The sequence below is a fragment of the Notamacropus eugenii genome, chromosome 3, assembly GCF_028372415.1.
Source record: "Notamacropus eugenii isolate mMacEug1 chromosome 3, mMacEug1.pri_v2, whole genome shotgun sequence".
NCBI classification, from domain to species: domain Eukaryota; kingdom Metazoa; phylum Chordata; class Mammalia; order Diprotodontia; family Macropodidae; genus Notamacropus; species Notamacropus eugenii.
Window position 1 is genome coordinate 185,384,461 of NC_092874.1, and position 24,215 is coordinate 185,408,675.

The following is a 24,215-nucleotide window of genomic DNA, read 5'->3' on the forward strand; positions in this document are numbered from 1 at the left end:
AAGATCTAGTAAGATGCCTAAAACAATAATGCGTCTTGTGGGATAAGGTTCTTGTAACATTTTGAAGATGGCAATGTATAGGAAAGGAGTCAATAAAATAAGAAGTTTTTAAGTAAACTGCATAATGATTAGAGTTACTGAGTGAGGATTCTCCATGTAAATTATTTTTTTCTAGTTTTATTACCTCCTAAGTTGCAGTCCAAATGATGACAAAAATAAAATTAAAAATATTTAAGGATTAAAAATTTCAAACTGGTATAAACCATATTGAAAGAATGGTCCAAATTAGTAGTAAAAGAAATGAACATCAAAACAACCCTTAAATTTTACCTTATGCCCCCCAAAATTAGCAAAGATGGTAAAAAAGATGGGAATAGTGCTTACTGAGGGGGTAGGCACATTAACATATTCTTGCTACAGTAATGAATCTGTACAACTATTTTGGAAAACAATTAGAAATTATATCAAAAATAATGACCAAAATGTTCATACTTCTTTGATCCAGAGATTCCATTAGTAGGCTAGTCACTAATTAAGAAGAAAATCCCCATGTGCACCAAAATATTTATAACCAAACTTTTAGCAACAGCAAAGAACTAGAAACGAATAGATGCTCACTAGCTGAAGAATAGTCAAACAAATATTGTTACATAACTGGAATGGAATATTTCTGTCAAAATATGATGAATATCGAAGCATGGAAAGACTCTGTAAGGTCATGAAATGACACAGAGAGGTAGAGCCAAGAAAACAATATACACAATAACGATAACTATAGAAATAGAAGAAAAACAATAGTCATAAAACCATCCAAAGTGAATGTTTCAAAATGTCATAGAACAAACATTGACCCTAAAGAATTGATATGAGAAGACAATTCTCCTCCAGCTCTTCTGCAGAGGTGGAGTGTCTATGGATATGGAATATTGTACATATCTTCAGATTTTCAATATACTGATTTAATATGCTGTCTAGTTTTGCTAATGTTTATCTTTTACTTTTTTGTTTCATATTATATGGGATGACTTGCTAGAGGACAAGGGGGAAGGGATACTGAGAAAAATATTGGCTATATAGAAAAAAAACAAAAAATATGTTTTTAAAATTTAGGGATTATCATTATTTCCTAACTGACATGCCCAGTAGAGAGATTGTTGTGGGTGCAAATCTGTGTCTTAATAATCGAGCTTATGCTGTGCCAATGCATATTCTTTCCCCTGATCTCTTGAATTAGACTATTATGCCCTGCATATGATACCTTTACTTAGGAGTGAAATATACAAAATAAAGTTTTGTATTTGCCATTAAGTCATTAAGAAAGGTTAGTATTTGTCATTCTTTGACAAAGCTTGAAAGAGACATTTTTCATGAAGAAAAATATTTTTTGTGTTGCTGAACTAGTAGAAATTGAATACCTTTTACATTTGTTTCTTAGAATTATAAAATTTAAAGTTAAAAAGGACCTTAGACACCACCAACTCCAATTCTTTCCCTTTAAGACAAGGTGCTTAAGGCTTACAAAAGAAATTCACTTGTTCAAGGTCACACAGATATCAAGGAGCAGAGCAGAGTTTCAAACCCAGGTTCTCTGCTTACAAATGTACAAGTTTTTGTATTATAATGCAGCTGCCTCTTACCTGAAAAGGTTGTTTTGTTTTCTTATCCTTTTTTTCAGTTGGTTGGCTTTTATTTTTAGTTCCTACTTCTTTAGAAGAACATGAGTTGTTCTTCAGAAAAATAGGCTGACAGCCTCAGAGGAAAAGATGCTGGCTCTCATTAGCAAGTGAGTTCAATTGTATTATCCCTCTAAATTAGAAAGTATATGCCTACAATAAAGCTTTGTCCCATCCTAGGAGTAGTGTCCCTAAAAAGTAGATACGTAGGATGACACTAAGGAGTGGAATTAGGAATACATGGTTAAATACATAGTTTAATACCAAATGGTAGACTGCCAAGAAGGGAGAACAGAAGGGGAGGAAAGAAAAGGTGGGAGAGATGAACAGATGCATTCATGTTCACAGTACCTGGACAATAGAAGTTTAATAAATGGTTGATTCAATAAAATTGTTAACTAATAAACATTTACTAAGACCTACTATGCTAACTGCTAGGAGTAGAAATAGAGGCAAAAGATAGTTCTTGCCCTTAAGGAGTTTATAATCTAAGGAGAATGAGGACCCAACCTGACTTATGTTAGACAGAAATTTTCTAGGCCCCAAGTACAATTTCAGAAATGTTATCTGTTGACTGCAACTTATTTTCTTTCTTTACCATCCCCACCATGGAAAAAAATTACCCCTTTTTGGTAGTGTCAGTTGCAAATTAATAGATCTCCAGTGACTAGGATGTGCAGGGTTACTTGAATATATAGAAGCAAAAGAGCCAGTTACTGTGGCCTGCCTCTCTTGTTCTGACTCTCATTTGATGTATATTGGGCTTCTCCCAGGAAGCTCTAAGCCTTGCAAGTATAACTTTATTCAAGACAAGTAATTAATCATCAAGTGCTATGTGCTATAAGTTTCACTGAAATGCACACTGTATGCAAATGTGGTGTTTTATGAAACCTGATGTACTAACTGCCAAACTTGGGGAAGTTTACTTATTAATTATATTTACTAATTATAAATTAATTACTAATTATTTATTAATTTATTAATTATATTATATGTGTATAATATAATTATAATGGTTTATTAATAATAAACATTATAAGTATTTGCTCTCCCCTTAAAAATATTTTCTTGAAATGAACATAGCAAAGATCCCATAGGTGAGAAGTAATTCCCAAGTTCGACTTTCCACAACCCTGTTGTCCATCTAAAGGTTCTGAGGTTAAGGAAACTCCCCTCTACCCATCCTGCTAAGGGTACCATGAAGAGATAGAAAGGATATCAGAGAAGGAAAAAAACAGAGGATCAAGGGGACCAAATTACTTAGGAGGCAGAATTTGAGACCAGGTTTTCAGGTATCCTTCTCTTGCCAAAATCACAGAGGCATTACTGAATTGAACAATATGAAGTTTCTTGTTTTCTCTGTCATGTAAGCAAGTTATAAGAAGAAAAGAAAATATTTTTCCCATAAAAGAAACATTATGTTTAGAAATGGTTTGGATATGTGGGCATTCCTTGAATGTATATGGGTACATTACTAGCAATCAGTATCATTCATTTAAAGCAGACCTGCACAACTTGGCAGGAGGTAGGGGCCAAAATTAAAATAGACTAAACTTCTTTGGACTGCATATAGGGTTTTAGCAGCTCATTTTCCAGGTAAAGGTAACCAGCGACAGATGGAAGATTGTTGGTTGCTCTGGATCATGGGACGCACAGAAGAGAGTGTGTACTGGCAACCCTTTGGCAGGCTGCAAGTGGTCTGTGGGTTTATGCTGTGTAGGCCTGATCTAAAGTGTTTTTTTAAAAAAGACTGCAAACTGGCCTCAGTAGAATATCTGTACATCATGTACTTTGTGTTAGAAGATGATGCTATTTATTCAATGTACTCTTTAGCTTGAACACCGACTGTCATTTGCTTTATGGCTATTAGAACATGCTGTCTTATGAAGTTCACTACAAATATACAAAACAGAGCATCCCTAAGTGAGAAATTTTAAATGACTCATAGTAATATACTGGAATCGCATGGATTTTTTATCCCAACAGTCAAATCAGAACCCAGAATAGCATGGCAGAATTTTTTGACCAACTCTGAAAATGTGTCAGAATTTTGTGATAGAATGATCTTTTCTCATAATTTGCTTCATATGACTTTTAAGTGATAGCTGTAAGAAAACTGATTCAACTGAGACTATACTGATCAATGATTTACTTACCTGGTCTACTTTGCTTTTTAGAATTCACATGGTTAGCTGCAGAAACAGCATAGGAAGTAGAGAAGGACCTGCTCTTAGTCATGGTCATCATATTCCAAGAATCAGTACTAACAGCACTGTTAAAAAAGGGATATAATGAGAGACATCATTAAATAGTTTTTAACGTAGACTTCCGTTTAGAATTTGACCATGATTCACCCAATGTATTGGCTTATAAGTCAGTCTGAATATAAGCGGCTCACAGAAACATTGTGCACCAACATCCAAACATACAAATGTTTGAAAGTTCAACTTCTATTTTAGGAATCATAGTGTAGTCATAAAGCGTACACACACACACACACACACACACACACACACACACACACACACACACACACACACACACACACTGAAGTGATTAAGTAGGAAAAGTTATTTTATAGGTAAACATTTTTCTCCAAAGATCAGAAAATTTTAAAATCTCTCTTTCCATCATCTCGATAAATATGTCCTTCAAATAAGAACTGAAAAAAATCATATTTTAAAAGAAGGATAACATTATCTTGTCACAGAGCAGCTTGTTATTGACCAATTCATATGAGTTGTCATTTCCCAAATTGATTTCTGTCATCTTTGCTAAATTGGCTATTCTGTTGGAACTTATTTTAAAAAATTTAAAAATATTCAATGCTTTATTAAAATATTATGCTCACTAGCGTATTCAAAATAATACATAGAGTGATTCAATAATTTATGAAGTGCATAAGATAATGTATTCTCTTTCCCTGTAATTTTCCAATTATTATTAACTTCAAATTATTTAATTTTAACCTATGTTCTTACTCATTTTCCTCCTAAAAAGTAACATTATTTCTAATAGTAGAGGTACAGTTTTGATAAAACTAAAAAGAACCAACAGCACAAAACATAAATATACATTAATACATATTGAAAGACTATCATAAGAAGTTATAGAATAAGATAATAGTGTAAATGTTGAGCTGGAAAGTATTTTAAAGAGAATATAGTCAAATTCTCTAATCTTACAAGAAAACTGAGGTTAAGTGACTTTCCCAAGGTAATACAGGGAGTAAATGGTGGAATCAGAACTTGAACCCATGTTCTCTGACACCAGATTCAGCATCCTTTCCATTGTGTCATCCTGTCAGAGAAAAATCTGAGGTTGTTTAATTTGTCTTCTATTAAATTAGTATTACGCTTTTTGCTTATGCTTGAATTTTGGGGATCCAAGAGTCAGAGACTTCTAAAATGAAGATAACTGTTCCAAATATGTTCATATGTCATTTCATTTTTTTCTATCACTTGACCCAAAATTTATTGCAAAGAAAGTTCATCTAATTTATAGTTGAATGGAAGATCTTGTTCTCTTCTTGTATCTAGATATGCCTTATAGATAACCTTAGATGCTAGTTTTAACCATAGCTTTTTCCACAAAGAGGACAGCAGTTTTGTTAAGAGAATTCTTTCATACTTCAGGAACTCAGATGATAAAAGTTAATTCTAAAACCTAACATGACTTCTCCTTCTTTAAACTTACAAAGTTCAATGTATTTAAAATGTGGATTTACTTTTAAAAATTTGACTTTGTCATAAGAGCAACAAAAAAACACCTTTATAAAATAAATATCTTATCAGAAATAATAACATAACAAATAAAGTGATAGATCTGAAATCAAATCCCAGCCCTGACACTTGGTGTGTGACTAATGGTAAACCACTGGACTTTTCCGAGCCATAGCAACCTCCTCTGTAAAATAGGGACAACAATGAATACATACTTACCAAGGCTGTTGTGACAATCAGTCATGATGCTCTAGATAAAGTGCACTGCAAGCCTCAAAGTACTACTATATAGATACCAGTTCTTGTTTGTAATTGTTTTTTATTGTTATTTTTGTTGCTCTTATAATATTTGGTAGACTAATGTTTTTAAGAAACGTTGAAATTTATACATTTAATGTAGTCTCTCATTTAACAATATTCAATGGACTATTTTTCTAGATTATAAATAATCTATGCCCTTAGATTCTCTTTCTTTTGACAAACTCATCTCTCAGGAGAAAAGAATACAGTTCCCAGCTGAATTTAAACTCCTTGAAGGCAGGGACTATTTCTTATTTATCTTTGTATCTTGTAGGCATAACACAGTGCCAAGTACATAGTAATCAATTAACTAGTATTTAATCAAAGCCTTGAAAGGGGGTAGATATGGGAAAAGAAAGATGCAAGAAATCAAATTTAGTAAGGGAAGAGATAACAGAGACTGAATAAAAATTGGGTTTAGAGGTTATATTCCTTAATACCAGTATAGTTAAAAGGTAACTACAAATCATTAATTAATGGTAACAATATTAACATGTGTTTATGTGTAGTCTATCTTTAAAGACATTAATTTTTTTTCTCCAAAGAATGTTTATTACTACAAGATAGAGATTTAGCAAAGTGACAGAAGGGGGCAGTGTAGTATATGGAAAAGACCTTGAGCTCTCAGTCATTGGACCTGTATTTATAAAGTAAATGCACTGTTCCACAGCTCATTCTGGGATCTCTGACAAATCACTAGAAATTTCCCAAGTTTCCTCATCTGGAAAATGAAAGGGCTTGCACTAGATTTTCTACGATGTCCTCTCCAGCTCTAAATCTACAATCCTATATAATATAGAGATAGGAACCGGACCTGTAATTTTATTGGTTAAAAGATCTCTCACTTGAGGAAATCCTTTCCAGCAATGCAAGTCAGTCCCTTTTCTGTTTTATATCGTCTTTGAGAGTTTCCTAAAGCATTTAGAGGTTAAATCACTTGCCCAGGCTCATATATTCAGCATCTGTCAGAAACAGAATTTGAACTATGTTCCCATCCACTAGACTATGTTGGCCCTTCTATATGATGGCAAAATGACAAATCAGATGAGTAAGTAATAAATTACATATCTGGGTAAGTACTACCTACCCTGCTCCCACCATAAAAAAAAAAGAAAAAGAAAAACCTCTCAGATTGTTCTGGCTCTTCTATGAATATTAGATATTCTTAGAAGAAAAGTAAGAGTCATGAATCACATTCCATTTCTTGTCTCTTTTAGAACATTTGCATATGAATACTTCTAGATAGGGCCCTTTGCAAGAACGATTCATGCACTATCTTGATATCATCTTCCTTTCCCAGACTGACACCTTAAATCTAAACTTGCTTTTTATTTTGGGAGGTACCTGAAAGCCCAGGATGTTCGCTGTTGGTCATTTACAAATAATGAAGGCATGAATGTGAGTCAGAGTTTGGAGGATAGTGGTTTTGACCTGATCAGTTAGCTTTTGTTCTGGCTCAAGTTTATTTTCAAGTCAAATCATAAAGGATCCAGGAAATTTCTAATCTTAAAGGGATAATGGTTAGCGCTTCCCCCCCCCCCCCCCCCCCCCCCGCCTTAGCTGGGTGTGGAAATAAATAACTTCTCACTAAAATGCAGCTAGATTATTCTTTTCAGGGAGAGAGAGGCCTTTTGGTGACCACAGTCTAGTAGACTGAAGTTGAAGGCAGACATCAGGCAATGATAACTAGCATTTATGTAGTGCCTACTATGTGCCAGGCACTAAATACTTTGGTATTGTTATCTCATTTGAACCTCACAACAAACCTGGGAGGTGAGTATTATTATTTTCTCTACTTCACAGATAAGGAAACTGAGGCAAACAGAAGCTAAATGACTTGTCCTGGTACCAGAGGTAGTAGGTATCTGAAGTCAAACTTGAATTCAGGTCTTCTACACCTAGCGTTCTATCTACTACACCACCTACTTAGAACAAAAGACTCCACCTGAGTCCCAGAATCAGGTGACAGAGAAAAGTTCTTGAAGATGGCCAACAGAGCAATGCTTTGCAGAAACTGTTCATGGGAGGCCCATGAGGAGGAACGGTCTAGTTTAAGCATGAAGACATTAGAGAGGACATGAAAATTGTGTAGCCAATAATGTGAGTTACCACCTCCATACAGATGCCCTGGCTACACATTTTCTGTGTTTCACCTCCATGACTTTCTCCTGGCCACATGTTTCTTACATGTGTGGCCTTTCAGAAGTACTCCCTGGTTTTCTTACTATATACTAATTCACTAAGAAATCTTTTGCTTGAACTAATTGTATCCACTGGTTGATCCATAAAATTAAAATACATAGTAGGGGCTAAAGAATGTCCTATGTTTGTTTTTTAAGGGACAAAGGTCTACAAAATATCTTGATCATTAGGACTTTAAGAAGTTGATATTACAAGAACAAGGTGTGCTATGTATAATGAAAATGTTTCTGAGAATATTGGCTATAAAAATCCAGCAGTTTTGACTATTTACATAAAAGCATAGAAGGAAAGATATACTTAAATTTTCAAGTTAAATATTAAAGACAATATATAGGTCAAATTATTTTACGGAAATTTTTAGAAACAGAAATTGTTTTCTGAAATGGTAGGCATGTTGCAAGTTTTTATATCTTTCTATGATTCCATTAAACCTCCAGTGGTTAGGTATTACCAGTAAAATACAATTGAACAATTTATATTATAAGGCCACAGTCACCAAAATTATGGTCTCTACAGATTGGCCAACGTTGACCAAGAGAAAGTTTCTCCTAGAATAATCTTCTAGTATGAGACTCATGTCTTCAAAGATGTGTGTATGTCTCACTGTCATCAATTTGGATAATATCTTGAAAAAAGATAACACCTGGAAAAGTGCTTTGATCAATAATCATTTATTAAATGCCTATTAAATACCCAGCACTGACTGTGTTAAATGGTTTCAAAGCAGATGTGGGGATAGGACTTGTGACTATGTTGGTGTAGTTAACTCCTAGCTGAAGAAACTCCCTCTACCAAGACAGACTGGTACTTTATCTGCAACTTCTAGCCTTGAAGAGTTGCCTAGAACCTAGGTTAGGTGGACTTTCCAAGGTTATACAGCCAATAGGTGTGAACAGCAGAACTTGAACTCAGATCTTCCTGGTTTGGAGGCTAGCTCCCTATTAGAAAGAGCACTGCTTTCAAAGCAATGAAGACTAAATCAATGAGAAAGGATTTTTTTAATTCAGTTTAGTTCCAGATCTGTGATTTCATCATAATGAAGAATTACATATGTGCAAACTTTAGCTTCCAAGATGGAGCTCGCTGCAATTACGCCTTCTGTATAGGTGCTTCTAGATCCATTCTCTTCTTTCTTCTTCAGAGGCCTCTCCCTACAATGGTCCCCACTTTCCCTCTAATCTTCCACCTCTCACTATCTACTGGTTCCTTTCATACTGCATATAAACATACCCAAGTCTCCTCTCATCCTCAATTTTTTTTTAAAAGTCATTAGATACTACCATTCCTTCTAGTTATCCTTTTTTTATGTGGGGGCTTGGTGGGAAATTGGGGGGGGGGGGTGGTGGGAAAAATCTTTTGCCCCTTTCTCGGCCCAGCTCCTTGAAAAAAATCATCGTCTCTCTCTCCCTTTCTCTCCCTCTTTCTCCCTCTCTCTCCCTTTCTCCCTCCTCTCTCCCTTTCTCCCTCTCTCTCCCTTTCTCTCTCTCCCTTTCTCTCTCTCTCTCTCTCTCTCTCTCTCTCTCTCTCTCTTTCTCCCTCTCTCTTCCTTTTTCTCCTTCTCTCTCTCTCTCCCTCTCTCTCTATCTTCCTTAAACCCAGTGCAATGGCTCTTTTCTGGACCCTCCCGCCTTCACAGTAATTACCAATAGTAACTGTTGCTCTTTCCCTTCCACCTTGATTTACTTTTTTTTCTTTTCACCATTAAAGGGGCCATTTCTTCATTATTTCTTAATGAGACCTATTCCTTGTCCAAATATCCTGATGAATATCTGGTCACTGGATCCAGATGGCTCAGGAAAGGAAAGTGAGGCTAGCGATCTTGCACAGCCCTCCCTCACTCAAAACTCAGTCAAGTGCAAGTCATGTCATCATTTATCTGATGGCACAGTCTTCTTCGGCAATGAAGGATGAACACAGGCCTAAACCTACCCTTCTTTTAAATTTCCTTGCTGTTGTTGAAGTCACCACCATCCTTTCATTCACTACAGTTCCCAATTTCAGGGTAGTCTTCTATTCCTGCTTACCCCACATAGTCAATTGGTTACCAAATTGTGTTTATTTCTATCTCCACATCCTTCCAAGTCCCCTTGTTTCCCACGTCACCACCCTAGCTCAGGCCCTTATCATCACTTGTCTGAACTACTACAAAAGTCTCCATTTTGGGTGTGGAGGGAGGCAATCAGCGTTAAGTGTTCTCCAATGTCACACAATAAGCTAGCAACTGTCTGAGGCTGCATATGAATTCAGGTCCTTCAGATTAAAGGCCTGGTGCCCTATACAACAGCTAACTTAGTCTCTCCCCTCTCTAAGTCATCCTCCACACATTCACCAAAATGATTTTTCTGAAGTACCTCTTTGACCATATCACTCAACTATCTAAAAAATTGCTGTGGTTCCCTATTATCTCTAGGATCAAATATAAATGCTTCTTCTGGTAATTAAAGTTCTTTACAACCTGGTACCTTCTTTCTTTTCAAAGCTTGTTACCCTGTTGGCTACTTGAATGCTCTGCCTCTTAGAATTCAAAGCTGAGGAGAGGATTCTGGAAGATGGAAGAGTAGGTCAGAAAACTTTCAGCTCTCCAAATTTCCCCCACAAAAGAAATGACAGAAAATCACCTCAGAGCAGCAGACATAAACACAGGCTAAAGCAGCTATCCTCCTATTACAAACTGAGATGACTCCAGGAAAGATCCGCCCACCAGGCGCAAAGATTGGTGAAGTGCAAACACCCCCAAGAGGATTCTCCAGAATCAACAAACAACAAGTGCTACAGGAAAACTTAGGGGATATCCTAGCCAAGTTTCAAAGCTCCCAGGTTAAGGAGAAAATGTTGGAAGCGAGAAGAGAAAAAAAACAATTTAAATATCATGGAGCTAAAATAAGGATTACACAAGACCTAGAGGCTACTAAGTTGAAGGACCCTAGGTCTTGGAATACTATATTCTGCAGAGCAAAAGAGCTGGGGCTATGATCAAAGATAACTTACCCAGAAAAATTAAGTACAATCCTGAGTGGAAAAAACATGGCCATTTAATGAACTGAAAGACTTTCAGGTTTTTGTGACAAAACCCCAGAACATAGGCCAATGCCTCAACATGTCTGTTTCCTGTACGATCTGTACAACTTCTGAATTTCTGCGTACTGTTTGCTTGGATAAATAGATTTACTCATTATGAAAACAAAATAGAACTTAAGGGAAAATTCAACACAATAACCAGGAGAAATATAAAGTAGACATCAAAGCCCAATTATAAGGGACTCAATAAGGTCAAATTATTTACTTCTTATATATGATAATAGTATCAGTTCTAAATAATTAAAGTAATATTTCTTATTCATGGGTCAATAAAGCCAATATAATTTTAAAATGATAATTTTACCTAACTAATCTATTTATTCAATGTCATCCCAATTAAATTACTAAAAATTACAGAGTTAGAAAAAAAATAACAAAAAAAAATAACATTTGGAAGGGCAAAAGATCAAGAACTTTAAAGAAGCCAGAAAAAAATGTAAAGGAAGTAGATTCAGCAGTATCAAACCTTAAATTACATTATAAGCGAGAGCATTGTTGAAGTATAAGAAGGACAATTTTGATTATTTTAAATTAAAATTCTCTGGTGTGAATAAAACCTATGTAGCCAAGAATAGAAGGAATGTAGAAAACTGGGGAAAACTTTCTTAGACAATCTCTCAGATAAATATGATTAAGTTGAATGCTGGTATGGTACAGGAAATGAAGACTGGTTCATTTAGAAAAACATGGAAAGACTTGAACTTATAAGGGAAGATGCTATCCACACTCAGAGAAACAAATGACAGTTGGAAATAAGTATAGTACTGTCTTACATATATGAGTATGAGTGTATCTGTGTAGTGTGTGTGTGTGTGTGTGTGTGTGTGTGTGTGTGTTTGTATATGTCCATGCTTAAGAAAACCAACAAGGAAGCAAAGAAAAGCTAGGCAGCTTTGAAAATAATATGCAATATTTATTATATAGGTTTTCTTGAAATGGAAATCAAATGTTTTATATTGAATCCTCTCCTATGGTTTGTTGTGTAGATGCAAAAGATTTTGTGCTTTTTTTTCTCTTCTCATTGGTATTTAAGTTTAAAATTTTTAAGAAGTTATTAAAATAACTAAATTTTGAAGCTGCATTTAAAAACTACCGTCTTCTTTTTCTTTTTAGAGCTATCAGGCTTAAGTAACTTGCCCAGGGTCACACAGCTGGTAATTGTCTAAATTTAAACTCAGATCCTCTGACTCCAGAGCTGGTGCTCTAGCTACTGCCCTGTCTAGCTGCCTCCTAGCCACTTCCCTCTATAAAAAACCTTTCCTGACTCCATCACATTTCTCAGCTGCTGGTACTTTCCCCCTTCACACACACACACACACACACACATAAAATGTACTTTTTCATTCATTTTGTATATACCCTTTATATAATTACAAATTTGAGTACTATCTTCCATGTTAGAGTATAATCTCCTTGAGGGAAGATTATTTCACTTTGATCTCTTAATCTCTAAGACTTAGAATGCTGGGTACACAGGAGTTGCTTGAAAAATGCTTGCTGAACTGACTGAGACAGATTAGTGACCCATTAGTAACTCAGCACTAGAAAGTAGTCTGGGATATGGAGAAGTTAAGAGCCTTGCCTACAGTCAGAGAGACACAATGGGCAGGATTCAATTCTGGGTCTTTCTGCCTCCAAAGTTGGCCCTCTATCCATGACACAGTACTGCCTTTCATTACAAAAAGCATTGCTCTGACTTCAAAATGAGGGGAAAAAAAGTTCAAATAGAAAAGGAAAAACAGAAATTAGGCTTCACTTACTGAAGTCAAGAAGAGCTTAGCTTGTGAGCTGATCCAACCATTCTGGAGAGCAATTTGGAACTATGCCCAAAGGGCTACAAAATGTGCATACCCTTTGACCCAGCAATACCACTTCTACAGCTATATCCCAAAGAGATCATAAAAATGGGAAAAGGATCTGCATCCACAAAAATATTTATAGCCCCTCTTTTTGTGGTGTCCAAGAACTGCAAATCAAGGGGATGCCCATCAGCTGAGGAATGAAGGAACAATGTAATGTATGAATGTAATGGAATAGTATCGTGCTATAAGAAATGACAAACAGGTGGACTTCAAAAAAACCTGGAAAAACTTAAATGAACTGATGCTGAGTGAAATGAGCAGAACCAGGAGAACATTATACACAGTAACAGCCACAATATATGAGAACTGTTTCTGATAGACTTGGCGCTTAACAGCAAGGCAAGGACCTAAAACATTTCCAAAGGACTCCTGATGCAAAATGCCATCTACATCCAGAGAAAAAACTATGGAATAGGAACACAGAATGGAGCACACTATTTTTTTCTATTTTGTTATGTTTTGTTTTGGTTTGGTTTTCCTCAGAATTTCTCCCATTCGTTTCAATTCTTCTACGCAACATGACTAATGTGAAAATGTGGTTAATAAGAATGTATTTATAGAGCCTATATCAGACTGAATGCTGTTGTGGGGAGGGAGGTGAAAAGGGGGAGGGGGAGAATTTAAAACTAATGGAAGTGATTGTAGAAAACTGAAAGCAAATATATTAATTATAATTTTTTTTTAAAAAAAAAAAGAAGAGCTGAGCTCATATCCAACTGCAGACACTTACTAGCAGTATCACCTTGGGCTAGTCACTTAACCTCTTTCTGCCTCAGTTTCCTTAATCATAAAATGGGGATAATAACAGCACAAACCTCCCAAGGTTATTGTGGGATTGAAAGAGATATTTGTGTAAAGTCTTTAACATGGTACCTGGTACACAGTAGATGTTATATAAATTCTTCTCTTCCTCCCTTTCATCATGCCCTACTACCATGGAGATAACAGGGTTGCTTCTACCATCTCACAATGACAACATCTAAACAGTTTGGAATATGGGCTTTAGTGTTTGTAGCCATTGTCTAGTTGGAACTGAGGTTATATTTGTTCTAGGGCTTCAGTCTTCTCAACTTAGGGTATACTGGCTAAGGAAATAATAATAAACACTTATATAGTGTTTTACGGTTTGTAAAACATTTTATATATCTCATTTGATTCTCAAAATAATCCAGGGAAGCAAATATCTCCATTTTATTGATAAGAAAACTGAGGCTGAGAGATGTTAAGTGACATCCAGGATTCCATGGCTAGCAGGTATCTGACACAAGGATCTGAACCCAGGTCTTCCTGACTCCAACTCCAACAGCTATTCAGTCAATATGCATTTATTGAGTGTTCACAATGTATGAGGCACTGTATTATGCATTTCGGAATACAAAGAAAAGCAAAAAATTAACCAACTATCCATGCTTTCAAGGAAATCTGATCTCTATGTGTCAGATTGTTCTTTTGAGGCCATTAAACCTTCTGTCCACCAACACCAATTTGCCCTATGGGAGAGAAACTCAGTAACCTAACTTCATTCCTCGAGATTTCTTTGGGAAGGAAAAAAAACACAATAAATAAAATAAAAAACCCAAAAGCTCTTAATTCCTCCCTGTCTAAGGATCCTACCAACTCACCCTTGAAAGCATCTGCTCTCCTTAAATGTTCATTTCTAGGAGGATTCAGAAGTTCAAAATAAGGGATAAGGAATAGTCAAATTTTCTAACCTGGATGAAGGTGCTTCCTGAGATTTGCTGCTGCCAGCCCGGTCTCTCCTCACTGGTGCAGGCTCCAGTGTTGGCAAGCCCGTGGCTGAGGTGGTGGTTGTCCAAGTGGATGAAACCCGTCTCAGTAATCCTGGAGGCAAACTTCTTCTCAGACGCTAAGAGGAGGATTATAATTGTTACTGAACGTTCTTTTATATCAAAACCATACTTATAGGGACAAGCGGTAGGGTTTTTATTAAAAGTATACATGGTTCGAGGCATTGATTCAACACTCATAAGGCTAAAAAAAATAAGGGCACTCCAATGGGTATGAAAAACAACTTTCTGGTAAAAATGCATGAGGAAACATATATATTAAAATATGAGATATAAGTGAAGTTACAGGCTCAATAATCAAACTCCAAACACATATAGATTCACAGAGGAGTCTCCATAAGTTCTAAGACAATAATGAAAAGCCATATGAGCTCATGAATATCATGGTCCATACTGTCACACTTAAGCTAAGGTTTACCCAAAGGGAAACAAAGCTTAGGAATAGTTTAGGTAACTCACAATACCTAGTAAGGAGTCATAGATGACAGGTGTTCAGTAAATACTGGATTGGCTCTGAATTCCTTTATTTGGACATAAAGTCCAGCAGGGTGGAAGGCACATAAGATATTCTTGGCATGACTTATTCTATGAGTCTATTATGCTGTCAATGCAACTTAGTTTCTACAGTTTACAAAGGAATGAACCGCTATTAAATGATTAGTTTCTCTCAAGCTGAGAAAAAGGTCACATCTGGGAATCTCCGAATAGCGATGATGGTCTTTAAACACTTCCTTTAAAAGTTTTGAATATTCATTTAAAAATCATTAGGATGAACCTGTCACTTGGAAATTTTTTAAAATAGTTTAACGAAATTCATGCTAAATTCCAGTGGATCACTGTTTCCTTTAGGAATAAATGCTGCTGATTCAGTAGTGCAACAGATAGAGTGCTGGCCTGAAGTCAGGAAATCCTGGGCTTTAATCTAGCCTCAGATACTTACTAGGTGTGTGTACCTGGACAGGTCATTTAACCTCTCACTATCTCAGCGTCCTCCACTGTAATACATGGATAATAACAGTGGTTACCTCCTTGGGTTGTTCTAAGGCTCAAACGAGATAATATTTTATAGAGCTAAGAACAGGACCTGGCATATAGCAAGCACTTAATAAATTTGTTCTTCCTTCTTTCCTTTCTTTCTCCCTCCCTCCCTTCTTTCCTATTTACTTTCCTTCTATCTTTTCTTCCTCCATCTTTTCCTTTCTCCTTCCCCTTTCTATTCCTCTCCCTCCTTACATTCCACCCTTTCTTCCTCCTTCCCTTCTTTCTCTCCTCCTCTTCCTCTCTCCTCTTCCTCCTTTCCTCCCTCTTTCCTTCTTCTCCTTCCTCCCTCCCTTCTTTCCTTTCTCCTTCCCTTCCTCTTTTCCTTCTTTCCCATCTCCCCCTCCTACTTCTTTCCCTCCTTTGCTCATTTCCTCCCTCTTTCCCTCGCTCTTTTCCTCCTTTTTCTCCTTCTTTCATTTTCCCACATACAACCTGGCCCCAACCTCAATATACACTGTTCCCTATCAAATCATCTATGACCCCAGGCAATAGCATTTTCTCCATTTTCCACATTACATATTCCATCTCTCAACTCTATCCCTTTCTACCAGTAGCCCTTCGTACCTGGAATATACTTCCCCCTCACTTCTGGCTCACAGAAATCTTTTCCTTCAACATGCTGCACAATACTTTCCTTATCCTTCTATCTATTGTTTTCTCCTTTAAACTATGCTGTTATTAACTGTTTTACTTAGTTGTGTTTATTTTTATTCAGTAGATACTTATATATGTATGTCTTGTCTCGCCAATTTGAATGCAAATTTCTTGAGAATAAGGATTGTTTCGTTCACTGCATTTGTACCTTCCACACCTAGAACAGGACTAATACATAGTAGATGCTTAATACTTATTGACTGAGTTCATGTATTTTATGGGACCCTCAGTGTGACACTTGATCTTTATATCTATCTATAACTACTCCAAAATAGAAGCAGAAGATATTGAAAGGATGCTATAAAGATGTCAGATTGCTAAAGAGTGGTTAAGAATTTCATTCCACACCTTAAAAATATTGTAATATAGTCCTTTGTGGTGTAATGTTAAAAGTTATTGATAACCAACCCAAGGAAATTATTTGCTCTCATACCCTAAAAGAAAACCTCTGGTTGTTTTGGTCTAGTCTTTCTCTGTCCTAGCTAGCCATTGCTTAGCTCCTCCTCTGGATTCTCCAACATCTGGAATCCACTATGCCAGGTTGGAAGTCTAAAGTCTCCTAGCTGATTAAGTGGCTCAGTAGACAAATAACCAGGCCTGGAGTCACAAAGACCTCATTTCAAATTTGACCTCAGATACTTACTAGTTGTGTGACCCTGGGCAAGTCACTTAACCTCTTTGTCTCAGTTTCCTCATCTGTAAAATGGAGATAATCATAGCACCTCTGTATCAGAGTTGTTGTGAGGATCAAATGAGATAATAAATGTAAAACACTTAGCATAGTATCTAAATACTATACAAATGTTAACTATTATGATTATTGATTGTTTTCCCTCTGTCTGTGACTTCAGAGGTAGGAAACCAATCAGACCCACCCAAGCAGCCTTAAGCCCTTTCTTCCCTATGAAATATCTAACAAGTCCTAACTCTAAAGTTACCCTGATTTGTCGTTGCTTGTGCTACCCTGAATCGGCATACTCAGGAGTCCCAGGGAAAATATGATGCAAGGCCATGTCATGTCCTGAGACCAGCCACCCCTAAGACCATCACAAAATCCTATCTGCCATTACATGAATGCTAAGCTTTAGACGCCCTACAGACACATCTGGTTACATCCCTTCCCAATTCTGCTTTGGAGGTGTCAGTTGGAGCCCTACTATGAAGAACAGTGTAACACCCTAGTATCCTTGTTCTCTCTGCCCCCTACTCCCTTAGGTATCCCTAACTAAATCATGCAGCCTTCCATTTTAGGCTTTTACCTAAATTCACCAAATAAAAAAGCTTATTGTTTTTAGCACTGACTGACTATGTTTTTTGGTGAAGGACTATTTGTCCCAGCAATAGACTCTGCCACCTGTCCTGTTCATATCTGATACTGCTTTGTACAGCATCAAGGACATTTGATAATTTTCAATGAAATTCTTATGGCTGTCATTCTTTCGTGCACATTATTTTCAATCTGATTTCCAACGCTAGTTAGATTTGGAAATATTGAGGCATTGTGGTATTGTTTACCATCATGCAGTCAGTAAGGGAATTTAAGTATAAATAAACGTAAAGCAGAGTCATATGACTTAAAAAAATGTCCCAACAAAAATTAAGAAGACTCTATGCTATCTTCCATGGCATATTATAATTACAGAGGAACAGATCAGGCTCAATTATATGCCATCAGAACTTGGATCCAGGAGCCCTCTTCCTACTTCTTGAAATATACCCACCAGACCTCCACTCAAGTCAAATGAAACTGGTGGGGTAATCAAGGCTCAATACCCCTTTACTAGATCGTGTTCTCATTTCTGTCTCTCCTATACTATCTGTCCTGCTCACCCAGGCTGGAGGGATAGGCAATAACCAGGACCCAGTGCCCCCTGACTTTTGCCCCCAAGCGCTACCCTGTGGACACTGTGATGTACCTGGAGATTATGATTTGTCTAACACTCGCCACTGTCAAGTATCAAACACTCTTCAGTTCCCTTTCCCATTTGCTTATATATGCATTCTTCTCTTTTTTTTGAATTTTTAAAATCTGTTTTGAATTTTTATTTGCTTTATTTTTAGTTTATGGAATAAAAGAAGCATTTCTCCTACACAGTATAATAACAAAGAAGATTGCACATGAAACTGCAAATCTATTATGTACAACTTGCTACTCCTTTCAAATAAAGTTGTCATGTATATTCCTTCCCCCCTCCCCATTAGAGATGGCTTTGAGAGAAAAAGTCATTTTGACTATTATAACCAAATTAACTTCAAAGGACACATGAAGGAAGATGCTATCTGCATCCAGAAAAATAACTGATAAATAGAAGTAGGTAAAGAATGAGTTTACATATATACACACATATACACATGCATATACATACACATATATAAATACATACATATATACATACACACATATACATACATACATATTTGTGTGTAACGGTAGCTCTCTCCATTCTTTTCAACTCTACCCTATTCATGTCCCAATACAAGTTTGCTTACTGCTTTCACTGTCCATCTGGAATCCTTGTTCATAAAGAAAAATCTTTCAATAATTCTGGACCTCTCCTATCATAATCCCTCCACTAACTCTCATGGAGACCTGATTCCCCAAGAAGACATTGCAGCCCCGGTCATATTCTCTAGTACTGGCTAAGCATTCTGTCACACTTCTTAATACAAAGATTCAGGAAAGGGAGTGGGGATATTCCTTTCTCACACTTCTACTTCTAGGTCTTTCCTTGGCAACGTTCACTCAGCAATAATGTTTCCCCCATACCCTATGGGTGTATAGGTGCCACTATCACTCAGCAATCACCCTCACCTTAGGTCCTCACGTAATACCTGGAATGTGACAAGCATTAATTTATGCTTGTTGATGGATGGATTTAAGTGTTCATCAAGTTGTAACCATAAATCTACAAGTATTTCTTGAGCCACTGAGATCCTGGAGGGAAGTAGGAGCATACAAGAAAATACTCTAAGGAGCTTAAAATAAATACATACCTTGGGAATAGCCAGTTTCTCTTTTTCAGAGGTTTCTTCTGAGTCGGAACAGGTATAATTTTCACTGAAGGAAACCAGAGGACTCACTCTTGGTTTGTGAATGGATTGGAAAGTGAGCTGTGTGCTAAGCAAATTACTCACAGCCCTCAAGGAGGTACACACATTTGGTGGCAAAGAAGGATCTGCCAGGAGGTCCGTAATAAGGCCATGTGCTTCTCCCATCACAGCAATATCAACAGTAATACTTGTCCCTGAGGACTGAAAAAGAAACAAAACAAAACAAAAAAACATTTTGGTAAGACTATGCTTAACATCATAATCATACTTTTTTTTTTAATTTAACATTTTTACCTAAAAGTTATCCAAGCAGTGACTTTACAGATGCAAGAGTACATGTACAGGTTATCTACTATTAAAAAAGAAAAGAAAAAAAGAAAATTACATATTCTTCAGGGTATGCCAAATTTATAATAATCTGCCAAATTGCCTTTCAACCTCAGATTCATTTGCTCATGTGCCATTAACAACTAGGAAACATAAAAATGGCACAAAAATTTCCCATACCTTGTTGTCAGCAAAAGAATGAGTAGCAAGATCTGAGGGAGGGGAACTTTTTATCCCCAAAAAGAAGAAACTTGAAAAAGTAAATATGAAGTGAATTCCAAAGGAAAAATACTGATAAATCATATAACAATTATTCAAATAATGCATGACTGAATTTTAAAAATCTATTCAGATATTTAGGGTGAAGATATACCTTATTATACATAAATTATTCTATAAAGATAAAAGCTACATTGAATAGTTATATCTATTATTATTAAAAGAAATGGTAAGCTATTTTGGCAGTTAATTTTAAATACAGTTCTAACTCTATACGACATTTTATAAGAATTGTGCATGTCTTTTCTTTTTTTTTTTTTTTTACTGAAGATAGACCAATTTGTGCTCCCTTTCATGTAAAAAAGGAGCTGGTATATACTTTTAGATGTACTGATATTTAAACTTCCATTGTAAACTTATAATTCAAATTTTGAACCAAAGTGGTTTTTTTTTCCTCTGAAAATACAACTGCTATTACTACACACACAACTGTATTTTGTATTTCACTTTGATTAATCTGGCAAAAAGCGTTAAGTATTTGTAATTAGATTTAATATTACTTCTTTTAGAAACTGTTACCATTGTGTGCTTCCATAATGATTATATACACTTCCAAGAAACTGGCCAAGAAGGCCCTGTTTTCTTTCAGTGCTCATTCTCTTAATTTGAAATAGTAATTTTATTAATTTCTAGATACTTTTTTCTCCCCAAATTGGAAAAACAAAGAATCAGCAAAACTGAAGACAAATTGTAGGAAATTTTGAAAATTTAAGATAAAAATATTTTAGTTGACATAAATACCTCAAAAATTTCAATTAGTAAAATAATTCTATTCTGATGTTTTTTCATTGCTATACTATATAGATAAAAGTGTGCATATAACTGTTATATATGTATTGCATATGTGTGTATGAATATTTAGGATCTACACATACACACACACAGTACAGATGAGCATGAATAGCAAATAAATTATTCTATAAAGGAAAAAGTCACATTAAGTATCTATGCCTATTATTATTATTAAAGAAAATCATATATGTGTATGTCATAAACAAGTGTGGGTATTTATACCCAAAATTTTCCCAAAAAGAACTAGTGCTAATGAAGTAGAAAGAGGACTGGATTGGAGTTTGGAGATCTTTGTACAAATCCTGGCTCTGTAACCTATTCAATGTGTGACCTTGGAAAAGTCACTTAAATGTGAAATGTCAAAATGGATTATCTCAAAGTTTCCTTTCAGCTCTAAATTCTATGACCCTAAATCTAGGAATAAAAATCCTCTTTAGTTCTAAATCAGAATTATAAATTCACAACAGAAGTTTACAAAAGCAAGAATCAAATTTAAAAAATTTGTTACCCCAAGTTAGGAATTACTGAAAAGACAAAAGTTGATATGTTTTCACTGAGAGAAGAAAAATTAAAACAAAATAAAACAAAAAAGCATGATACTCTCTATTCTTTAATGCCTTTTTGTAGTCAGTACTTTTTTTTGCATTTTATAATGTTTAACAATACAATTTTAGTAAAATCAAAAGTTGCATCACATTAGGGATGAGCTTCACCACAACTTTCAGATCCAAAGTAAGCCAAAAATGTCAATGAGGTATGAAATCGGAGGCCCAATGACTCTAGGCTGTTTGCCAAGAATAAGATTTATCACAATTTAAATGCCCGAGGGCTGGAAGATTGTTTTAGCTACTGTCTATAATCAACATTAGAGGTGGCAATAAGGCTTGGGGCAGTAGAGCAACAAAAAATGGTACTATGCGACAAAAAAAAATCCAATAGTATCAAGTGAACTAGAGAAGAACCAATTACTGGGCTTGAGTATTTTTTTCTTAAACCACTAGATTTTGTTATTTTCCACAAAAGAACAGAAAAGACAATTCAGTATATGTGAATATATGTATATGTATGTTGGTAGACACATGCATATATATGTATGCATTTCATGTATTACAGAAACCAGCTTCAAACAGATCTTGAAGTTGCAAAGAACCCAAGAAAATGGTGGCTCTTATTGAAGTAAAACTGAATACCTGGGAGGGTTCCTAACAGTCGCGCAGTATAGCTTTTCAGTATGCTATGAGATCTCATGTCCCAAGAGGTTGGAGTGTATAAGCAAAAACAGATTGAGAACTGCAGGTGTAGGGGATAGAGGGTGTCCTTCTATTCAGGACATGCTGATCCCAAGTCCTTATTCTTCCACAGGCTAGCTGGCTTGTTCTTGGCAAGTCATTTAACAAGCAGCTCTGGAAGACTGAAGGGTGCAGAACTGATTAATGCCTATTTGCATTACTAGACTGAGTTCTCATCAGGCACTCCCTACCTTGATGAAATCAGAGATTCAGAAAAAAAATTAAGTAATTGAAATTTTAGTTATTTCACATATGTTAGATAAATTTTTCATTTAATTAAAGAGACTTTGGATGGCAGCCTGAAGTATTCAATAAGTCAGGGCTACAGGAAGGTAAAATTTGTAAAGGGAAGCTAACTTCTAAATAATGGACCTACATTTGATGTCTATTAAAGTACATTTTGTAAGAAGTAGAGCTATACTAAACAAAATACCAGAATTGTCTTTTTATGGTTTACAGGATCAAACACTCTCTATAAAAAGGTAATATGACCATGCACTATAAACATTACAGGCTCTTCAGATAATAGAAACATTTATGTTTTACTTTTAAGAGAATGTAAATATGATTTCCTAGATACTATTTAAGGAGACAACCAAATACAGATTGCCACCTTAAAATAGAAAATCTGGAATTCAAATCTGAATGAGTATGTAGGAAAATGAAGTTTTATGCCAAATAAGAAATAGGTGAGGAGCATTATGATGCAGTGAGAAGAATGCTGGAGTCAGAAGACCTCATTTGGTATCCTGGTTCTGCTATTTACTGCTTTTGTGACCTTAAATGAATCACTTCAACTTTGAGCCTCAGTTTCCTCAGTTGAAAAAAAGGTAAATCTTGAAAGTGCAAAGAAGCCAAGAAAATGGCTGCTCTTATTGAAGTAAAACTGAACATTCTTAATAAAAGTAGCTGAAATTTGTGATATTTCAAAATTTATAAGACATGGTATGTACATTATCTCATCCAAACATCATAACATCCCTGTGATGAAGGAGTACAGCTATTAGTATCCCTGTTTCACAGATGAGAAAACTGAAGCTGAGACAAGTTAAATGACTTACCCATGGTCATAAAGCTAGGAATTATCAAAAGTGAGATATGAACCCAAGTCTTCCAGACTCTAAGTTCAGCCCTCTCTCTACCATTACACAGAGCTTTTTTTATAACACTGCATATTTGTTTGATGTTTCAACAGTTTAAAATATACTTTAATATCTCATTTGATCTCTACCACACTTCTTTATTAGTCAAAGTAAAAGAAGTTGCATTATTCTCATTTTACAACTGAGGAAAACTGAGCACTCTAAAGTAAAAAATAACAAATCTATTCCCTCTTCCACATTACAGTCCCTCAAATTCTTTTTTTTAAATTTATTTTTTATTTAACTTTTAACATTCATTTTCACAAAATTTGGGGTTCCAAATTTTCTCCCCTTTTGTCCCCTCCCCCCACCCCAAAACACCAAGCATTGTGATTGCCCCATCACCAATCTGCCCTCTCTTCTATCATCCCTCCCTTCCCTTGTCCCCATCTTCTCTTTTGTCCTGTAGGTCCAAATAAATTTCTCTACCCCTTTACCTGTATTTCTTGTTTCCTAGTAGCAAGAACAGTACTCGACAGTTGTTTCTAAAACTTTGAGTTCCAACTTCTCTCTCTCCCTCCCTCCCCACCCCTTCCCTTTGGAAGGCAAGCAATTCAATATAGGCCAAATCTGTGTAGTTTTGCAAATGACTTCCATAATAGTCACGTGGTATAAGACTAACTATATTTCCCTCCATTCTATCCTGTCCCCCATTACTTCTATTCTCTCTTTTGATCTTGTCCCTCCCCATGAGTGCTGACCTCAAATTGCTCCATCCTCCCCATGCCCTCCCTTCCATCATCTCCCCCACCCTGCTTATCCCCTTATCCTCCACTTTCCTGTATTGTAACATAGGATTTCATACCAAAATGAGTGTGCATTTTATTCCTTCCTTTAATGGAATGTAATGAGAGTAAACTTCATGTTCTTCTCTTACCTCCCCTCTTTTTCCCTCCACTAAAAAGTCTTTTGTTTGCCTCTTTTATGAGAGATAATTTGCCCCATTCCATTTCTCCCTTTCTCCTCCCCATATATTTCTCTCTCACTGCTTGATT

The 24,215-nt window shown here is 35.9% G+C and overlaps 1 protein-coding gene across 2 annotated transcripts in view; it reads right to left on the reverse strand.

The window, feature by feature from the left end:
* Positions 1 to 24,215, reverse strand: part of PDE3A (phosphodiesterase 3A) — a 339,029-nt gene that overhangs the window by 79,277 nt on the left and 235,537 nt on the right. For both annotated transcript variants that reach the window (XM_072653574.1, XM_072653575.1), the window contains exons 3-5: positions 19,335 to 19,592; positions 14,550 to 14,704; positions 3,830 to 3,945 (exon numbers count right to left, since the gene is read on the reverse strand). In XM_072653574.1, the coding sequence (XP_072509675.1) occupies positions 3,830 to 3,945; positions 14,550 to 14,704; positions 19,335 to 19,592 (529 nt within the window). The remainder of the gene's footprint in view (positions 1 to 3,829; positions 3,946 to 14,549; positions 14,705 to 19,334; positions 19,593 to 24,215) is intronic.